The following is a 9575-nucleotide window of genomic DNA, read 5'->3' as shown; positions in this document are numbered from 1 at the left end:
TGTATGTTGTGTTGCCTAAATTAGAAAAAATAAGCAGGAAGAACTAGGGGTTTAAATCAAACTCAGTGAACTATCGCCCTATTGTACATTTAATTGACAAACAACTGGATAAAATCGTTAAAAAGTCTTAATCCAATATAAAATATTTACCTTTCTATACAAACCTCTAGATCTGCACGATCACTCAACCAAACTGAATGACATTAGTTTTTTATTATTAAAATTATCTATATTTGCATTCAGATACAGTATCTGAATGCTTAATAGAAACATTCCCCATATAAACAATGTTTAGTATGAAATATAATTATCTTGAAATGGCGTAATATTCGATACAACCAATTTTAGTAATGTACGTACATTCATTGTAGCAATTTTTTTATTTTTCTTTAAATACCTTGACAGTCGCGTTGTTTTACTTTTATGATATGTTTTCTTTTAAATATTTATTTATTGAAAAGTATTTTTAGCTATTATTTTCTTTGTTTTCCCTATTCCTTTAACATTCATATATAATTTAGCTTTCTTCTTCTTTCCTTGTATTCCTTTCGTTAGTATTCTACTGTGCTGGGTCAGTTTTTGAATTATCATTGATATTTCTCTATATAATTATCTATTTTTTGTGATATCTTTATCTTTTATACAGTGCATTAATAAAGTGTAGAAACGATCTATTATCTCATGACTCAATTATTTTTAGAGTTAAAGATCTGCAGGTCGATTTTTATTTTTGTTTTTTAACCTTTTTGGAAAAAATAACTTTTACCCCCACTACTTTAGCAGATTTGACGTTATCGATAATTTTTTTAAAAATAGAGGGCATATTTTTATCTAAAAAATTAAAAGCCCACATTTTTCTGAGTACAACCCTACAACCGTACCAAACTCATTCAAACTTCTGTATACAGAGTGAAAAGGAAACCAGGACTCGTATTTCTTAAAATTTAATTCAAAGAAATTTATTTTACAAAGAAAATTATTAACGAAGTGATTTCATATTAAAGACAAACAAATAACATAATTACAATAAACGTTCGAATTGAGCTCCTTGGAATTGACAGTATCCAAGACGTCCAATGAATTCTGGGGTTATGTTTGGCAACATCTCTGGTGTAATTTGTTGCATTTTAGTACGAATTCTTTGTTTGAGGTCTACCAAATTGGTAGGTCGGTTTACATATACCTTAATTTTTAAATAACCCCAAATAGAAAAGTCCATGGGATTCAAATCTGGTGACCTAGCAGGCCATTCAATGTGGCCGCATCGTCCAATCCAGCGATTGGGAAAAGTTGTATTTAGAAAATTTCTAACGACTACTGCATAATATGGACTTGATCCACCCTGATGAACCAAATGGTCGGATCTATTTGACCAGGATTATTGATATCCTGAAATGTTGCAGTTAAAAATGAAACTACGTAGGTTTGCAACATCTTTAAATACCTTTCACCCGTCACAGTACCGTTAAAAAATACAGTCCTACAATGGTATTCCTAACAATATTAGCCCATACATTTACTTTTTGGGGATATTGGGTATAAACTAAAAGTGGCCCTCGTCGGAAAACAAGATATTATATTCAAATCCATTATTTCGATTACACAATTCTTGCATATTTTCGCATGCGTCTATCAAAGTCGTCTTTATTGAGTTCATGTATAAGTTCAGATCTCATTATTCGTTAATAAAATAATTGAAGAATGAAGGATTTTCTTTAATTTCAAATAATACATTTAATTGATTGTCGTCGGAAACAGTGGGTCTGCCACCTTGAGCTTATCTCTAACATTGCCAATACCAATAAGTGTTTGCAATATTTTCCTTACCGTCACTTTACTTATTGATACTCGATCAGGATATTTTTCATTAAATACATATATCGCATACTTCCGCTATAGATCTTTTACGAGCACCATCGTAATTTCAAATTAATTTCTATTAGGGTAATATAATAAGTGGACAAAATGAAATACTTAGGAGTCTGGATTACGGAAGATCTGAATCCGAAATCAGAAATTCGCTCAAGAATAGAGCAATCAAGAGCAGCCGTTTTAAAGATGAGGAAATTTCTGAGTAACCAAAGACTCAATCTGCAAATCCGATATCGGATGGTAAAATGTTATATCCACTCTATTCTTCTTTATGGTGTCAAAGCCTGGACTCTTAATGTTGACTTAATGAGAAAACTGGAAGCTTTTGAGATGTGGGGTTTTAGGAGAATTTTGAAGGTACCATGGACCGATCATATTACGAACGAAATGGTGTTGCATAGAATGAGAAGAGACAGAGAACTTTTGACCACCATTGAAAGGCGAAAGACAGCATATTTGGGGCACATGAAGAATGAGTTGTTGCAGCTGATTATGAAGAGTAAAATTGAAGGAAAAAGGGGTCCTTGTAGACGACAAATATCCTGGCTGAAAAACATTCGCGACTGGACCGGGTTAAACAAACAGACGCTCTTAAGAAAAGCAGAAGATAGAGAGGAATTTGCAATGGTTATAGCCAACCCTCATTAGTGGAGACGGCACTGGAAGAAGAAGAAGGGTAATATTTCTCAAAAAGATACTAATGCAGACTTCTAAATCGATGTGGCACAACAAATCAATTTAATATTGACATATCCAATTGTAACTACGAACTTACTGTCTTGTTGCTAAGGAATTAGACATATCTTCACAGCCTACTTGATTTTTGTCAATATACTGCATACAGTCGTTATCAGTTTATTTTATCGTATTGCTGATCTACTGCCCACTACAAAGCCATTACAATTTAAATGGAATTGGTTATCTTTAATAGATAATAATCTACCTTCTGTATTGTACAACAATAGGCCACTCCATTCGACCATTTGCTGTAATGTTATTTGTTTGTCTTTAATATGAAATGACTTCTTTAATAAGATCAGAAGTTACATGTGGTTTTATTAAATTACCATTTTTGTGTACGTAGTATTGATTTATACGTACTGCAGCCAAATCAAAAGATGCTTGTGGTAAATATTTATCAAAATATTGAAATCGCTATAATGTTTTTCCAATAGCCTCAATTGTTGAATATAAAACATCTATTTGATGAAATGTTTTTTACTATCACGTAAAACTTTGCTCCCTCTTATGACATTATTTGTTTTTACTTTCATTTTTTTTTTGTGTTTAGATTTGAAGCATTACTTGTTGATATGTTTTTTAAGTGCCATCTCCGCGAAGAAGTTTGGCAATCATCAGGATAGAAAAAGGCCCTATTTATTTCGATGAAATACGCCTAAAAAATATTTACTTGAAGCGATTTGGGAAATTGTTTTTTTATTATAAGTTATTTGTTAGTAACAATTTCCGGTCCACTTGGAAAAATTAAAAAAAAATACATTTGAACTTAATTTGTTGAAAATTTAGTTATTTAAAAATATGACAAGGACGGCAAGGCCGATGCTGTGTCAATAAAATAACACTACGCGGCGATGTTACATGCACCAGATATGAAAGAATCCGAATCTGGAGGCTGCAAGTGCCACGAGACACAGATTATGAGGATGCGGGACCTACGTCTACGTAAAATAAAATGATCAGATCAGTCAATTGTAGCATCCGCGTTAAGTGAAGTCATGTAATACTCAGCCTCAATTTTGAGCACGCACGGTCAGTGAGGAGATTTGCGATTTGGAGTCTACATTCAGTCTACTTACTTAACTATGTTGATAAACACGTGCGTCATAACAATCTTTACTTTAAACGTACTTTTATTGACACATGTTCGAACAAACGAAACAAATGATACCCAAACGTGTGTTCAGTTGTACGAAAAGGGCCTAGAAGCTTATTTGGAAAACAGATGGGAAGACTGTGTAGTTAATTTTGAAAAATCGCTAGAGAAATATCGAAAATATCGGAAAAAAGTGCAGAATTGTCGGTTAAAATGTAAAAGTGATGCTGAATATTCGGAACCGCTGTACCCAGTCGACATAGAAAACCTGCTGTTTTTTGAACGGGCTATCAGACAAACTTTGTGTATTATTGAGTGCCAAAATGGTAGTCCAGAGATTCTGGAAAACCATAATGTTAATATGGAATCCGGGAATTTGTTTGAAGACCAGCGTCCTTACGAATATTTACATATATGTTACTTCCAGGTAAATATTTGAATATTTTTAACCTTGTACAATTTAAATGAGAAACTATTGAATTTTATTTATTTTAAACAAAATTGTTTAAAGCTTATTGTAAAGCTTTATTATTATATTCAAATATATGAAAATTATTGTCAGTGTCTTCCTCGCTCAATCTTTTCTATTTGTCTTTCTCGTTCTATTCCCTATATTATATATCTTATTTTAATATGACTTCTATACTGTGTTTCTTCTAGATCTTTCTTTCTTTCTTCTACCTATATTGTCCATTCTGTTCTTTTTTTTTATTAATTCTGCTGTCTTTCATTTTTTTTCCTATCTCTTGTTTATCTCCTTGTAGATTGTTGTTCTAGATATTGATTTGAGCTTTGAGCTTATTTGGTAAATTAAAATATTTGTCTTCTTTCATCGACTCAGTATTCAAATTGTTCTAACTACTATAAGTAGTGGTTGGAATGTTGGAATTCCGAGTATACTCGTGTAAATATTACAAAAACCTTTCTCAAATGTTATGTTTGCCAAATTTTGTTTTTACCACCCAACTGTGTCAATGACAAGTAGATAAAAATGCCCAAAACACGTCGAAAATTTTTTGAAAATTCGTTCCTCAGCGAGAAATACTTCAGTAATATCTACGTCTCTACTTGTATTTAAAATACTCTAAAAATAGTCGATATAAATTTTAAAAACTTAAATACAGCGTGTCAAATTTGAAAAAACGTTTAAACAAGTCCTTATTTTTCCTTACAAACTCATTTTTGACAATGCTCCCTAATTTGAGAGCAAAAATAATTCTAGAGTCTTCTTCAACGACCTCATAAAGATAAGAAAACGTCATCCAGATTTTATAACTTTCGCTAGGTACCTAAGTTCTTGCAATATCTTGCATGCAAGAACCAAATTTTCGCCCGCGATTATCATGAAAGGCACAACTAAATCTTCTAGTACTGTCCTAATATGTTTGCAAGTAGGTTTGCTCAATTTTATGCTTCTCATATGATGATTTGGAGAAGATTCAAGGAACAGCAAAACTGGCTTATCGAAAGACTACTAAGAGGCAACAAAGTTTTGAAAATATTGTGATTAACTAATGGTGCCACAATAATATTTAATTGGAACGTATACAAACATTTGGGGGGGTTTGAGGGAACAAAACCCCCATCAAATTTTTATGGGGTGTACAAATTTTACTGTTATTTTTTTTACGATATTCCTGCCATAAGAAAGCCATATATCCATTTTCAATATAAAATCTCTTAAAAGTTTTCGATATATTGGAAAAAATCGATTTTTATTTTGTAACTTCAAAGGGCTGTAACTTTTTGTATGTGCACATTTGTACTAAGGTAAGTTAGGTTCAATCGAACTATTTTTTTTTCACAGAATACGTGATTTAATTTATGACCTACCTTTTTGTTACACCCTGTATATTTGCTGCTTTCTTCTTTTGTAATGTTTTTTACATGATATCTGTGACTATCTTCAATTCACATGATATATCTCTATTATTTTTAGATATACTTTTATCTGTTTTCCATACATTTTTGAAGTTATTGTAAGATTCCAGCGTGTTTATGATCTGTAACTTAAATAGACTTATCCTATAATTATTATTCTCATACAATAACTTCGAAGTGACCTAAATTTTGATCGCCACTGTATTCAATAAACGCTACAGAGTATTTGAAACCACAACAAATTTATAGATAAAATTATCTCGTCAATAAATAACTCAGTCAGTTTAAATTTATAGACAAAGATGCGTGCTATCTTATTAATGTTGATAACTGTTGGTCTCACAATCCCATTAAGAGATATTGGTTAATTTTTTAAATTTAGGTCTATGTAATTCGGCAATAATTATATACAAAAATCATAATACAATAAGAGTATGCGTTATAGCTACTTCTCCATCTTTCTTGCTCTTTTATCATAGCAAATTAATCTTATCCCTTTATTAGTAGGGACTGTATCCATGCCTCTTTAATATCTTAAGGCTCACGACTAATTCAAGCATGCATAATTAAGATTCTGTCAATCCTCAAGTCGCTTGTACAATCACAAAGCTTGCACCACATTTCCCTACAGATACTCAAGCCTGCTGGATAAGCTTGCATGTGTGTCTGTAGCCGCCTTTATAGTAAAATGTGATGGCAATTTATGCAACTGAGAGCAATCGAGATGTAAATACAAGAGAAAGCTTCTACGAACACTTCCAGAGCAGAGTAAACGATATTCCAAACAATGAATATATGTTCATTATAGATGACTGAATATAACAAATGGGATCTCGAAGTCAACATTAAGAAAACTGAAACCATGTGTATTGGAGGGACAATATATATAAGGTTCTTGAACTCCTAAGTGGAGCATAGAGCTTCAGTGAAAACGCGCCATCGGGTTCTATTTTGCGCTAAGGACTTCACCTCATTCCAAGACTTTCCTTAGCCTCTTATCTCGTCCATGATGGATCGTCTCCAAGTTTGTACTGGGCGACCCCTTTTTCTTTTCCCTTGGGGATTCCACTCTAAGGCAGTCTTTGCGATACTGGAACTATTTTTTCGGAGTGTGTGACCGATCCAACCCCACTTTCTGGACTTAATTTCATTTTGTACCCTCTTTTGTTCGGTCAGGTGCAGCAGATCTTCGTTTCTGATGGTGTTAGGCCAGAATATACGAACAATTCTTCGTAGACATTTGTTAACAAAGACCTGTAGTTTGTCTGTGAGGGTGTTTGTTACTTTCCAGGTTTCACATCCGTAGAGTAGAACAGACATGACATTTGATCCTTTACTCCTAAACATTTTTGTGATACATGGTATATAGCCAGCTACAGGAACTTAGTTTCCTAGTGGACTTTTTATATCTTTGTTTAATTAGTATCTAGTCAATTTGATTTCTTATAATATGATATGTAGTGTTTGTTGATGATTTCCACATAGAGTGGGTGATCAAATTATTAGAACCACCCCATAAAAATTTACTTTTTGTTTAAAAATGGTATGTAATTGAGCTATAAAACATATATTTGTGCTTCATTCTATTTCACTGTGATTTAGAATTTTAGAAAGTTTACAAATATTAAGAAAGAAACGAGTAATTACATGAAAACACTTAAAATTATGCCTAAGCCTAATACTTGGTAGTATCATTCTTTGCAGGAATGACTGTCTGGCACCTTCTTGGCATACTTTCTATGCATCTCTGGCAATTTTGTGGAATTGTTTCACTCCTGTGCCACTTTGCTATTAAGCACTCGATCCATTGACGTTTTGTAGTCATAATTTTATTAAAAATTTCTTATTCATGAGCTTCCAAAGATGTTCTATTGCATACAGTTGCCAGGGCAGTTGTCTGGTTGTAAGCAAGGAATTTTGTAACAGTTTTTTCGTTGTGACAAGACGCCGAGTCATGCATAAACATGAAACTCTTATTCAAAAACCACTTCTGGAACTACGAAAGCATTTTTGCTTGCACTACTCTTAAGTACTGCCTGCCGCATTCTTCCTTCGACAATGTAGAGTCTGCCAGTTCCTTGACTCCTTATGATATACCGCCCCATGATGTATAGGGGGTGCTTTACCGCCCTTACAATACAATCAGCTTTATCTTTTTCTCCAGGTCTTCCCCTTACAAATTCAGCTCTATCCATGAGGATCGGTAGATTCGTCCGAAAAACAAACCTGAAATATTATTATTATTTTAAAATCATGGAAAAATTGATCAACGGTAAACTAGCTAAAATTAAGCAATGTTATTTACCTGATTCCAATCATCAATGGTCCAATCTTTGTGATCCTTAGCCCACTGAAGTTTTTTTTCCTCATAGGTGGTGTGAGTAGCAGCTTTTGGCTTGCAGGGCGACAGGTTGAACACCTCAGATCCTTTATTTGCTGATGATCTGTCATTGGTAAAATACTGGTGCCAGACTCATGCATCATCATCATCATTTTGGCTTTACAACCCTGTGTGGGTCCTAGCCTCCCCAAGAATTTTTTTCCAGTCGTCCCTATCGCCTTCCTCCGCCAAGCACGTATTTCCATTCCACTCATGCATCATTTTCATTTAAAACCTTCTAGGTTTTCTGTGTGCCAAGACAATATGTCGAATTTTTCTTTTATCTCGTGGAGATTTGTTTAAATTTTGTTTAATGTTTTGGTACATGCACTTGGTCCAGCTTATTCCAAACAAGTGTTTTTTTCTGATCCCTTAACCCCAGTTTGCCGGAAAAGAGGAAAAATCGAATTAAAAATCTACAGTTTTTTCGGTTTTCCGGCAAAACGGTGCATAATTTTTTGCCACATGTTAAGATTTTTTTAACCAGCAAGTCACCCTTAATCTTCTACACTTTTAATTTTCACGAAATTTTCAGCAAATACAGACATCCAAGTGGAAATTTTTCTCACGAACCGTTAGATGTAGGAAAATTCTGAGTATGGCAGAAGAACGAGCGGCCAATTTTATGTAGGAAATGTGTATTCGCTTGACTCTCGGACCAAAATTTACGCCAACATAGCCGATTAACGAAATTTAATAAAAATCCAATGGTCTACAGTTTTTTCGATTTTCCGCCAAAACGGTGCATAATTTCTGGCCACGTGTTGAGATTTTTTTAATCAGCAAGTCACCCTTATTCGAAATAATTCAAATTTCAAACAAAATATACACTTTTAATTTTCACGAAATTTTCAGCAAATACAGATATCCAAGTGGAAATTTTTCTCACGAACCGTTAGATGTAGGAAAATTCTGAGTATGTCAGAAGAACGATCTGCTAATTTTATGTACGAAATGTGTATTCGCTTGACTCTCGGACCAAAATTGACGTCAATATAGCCGATTAACCAAATTTGATAAAAATCCAAGGGTACCCCCTTGGAAAATGTTTTCCAAACTTTCCAAAAAAAAAATTTTGTTTAATGTTTTGGTACATGCACTTGGTCCAGCTTATTCCAAACATGTGTTTCTTTCTGATCCCTTAACCCCAGTTTGCCGGAAAAGAGGAAAAATCGAATTAAAAAATCTACAGTTTTTTCGGTTTTCCGGCAAAACGATGCATAATTTTTAGCCACATGTTTAGATTTTTTTAATCAGCAAGTCACCCTTAATCGAAATAATTCAAACTTCAAACAAAATATACACTTTTAATTTTCTCGAAATTTTCAGCGAATACATACATCCGAGTGGAAATTTTTCTCACGAACCGTTAGATGTAGGAAAATTCTGAGTATGTCAGAAGAACGAGCGACCAATTTAATGTAGGAAATGTGTATTCGCTTGACTCTCGGACCAAAATTGACGCCAACATAGCCGATTAACGAAATTTAGTAAAAATCCAATGGTCTACAGTTTTTTCGATTTTCCGGCAAAACGGTGCATAATTTCTTGCCACGTGTTTAGATTTTTTTAATCAGCAAGTCACCCTTAATCGATATAATTCAAATT

At 33.5% G+C, this 9575-nt stretch overlaps 1 protein-coding gene across 1 annotated transcript in view; it reads left to right on the top strand.

Annotated features, from left to right (window-relative positions):
• The first annotated feature begins 3512 nt into the window (after positions 1 to 3512).
• Positions 3513 to 9575, top strand: part of LOC140452007 (prolyl 3-hydroxylase 1-like) — a 45752-nt gene continuing 39689 nt past the window's right edge. The window contains exon 1 of the mRNA XM_072546013.1: positions 3513 to 4133. Within this exon, the coding sequence (XP_072402114.1) occupies positions 3696 to 4133 (438 nt within the window). The 5' untranslated portion in view covers positions 3513 to 3695. The remainder of the gene's footprint in view (positions 4134 to 9575) is intronic.

This window comes from Diabrotica undecimpunctata, chromosome 10, assembly GCF_040954645.1.
Source record: "Diabrotica undecimpunctata isolate CICGRU chromosome 10, icDiaUnde3, whole genome shotgun sequence".
NCBI classification, from domain to species: Eukaryota; Metazoa; Arthropoda; class Insecta; order Coleoptera; family Chrysomelidae; genus Diabrotica; species Diabrotica undecimpunctata.
The sequence above is the reverse complement of the archived record's forward strand: the minus strand, read 5'-3'. Positions and strand labels throughout refer to the sequence as shown.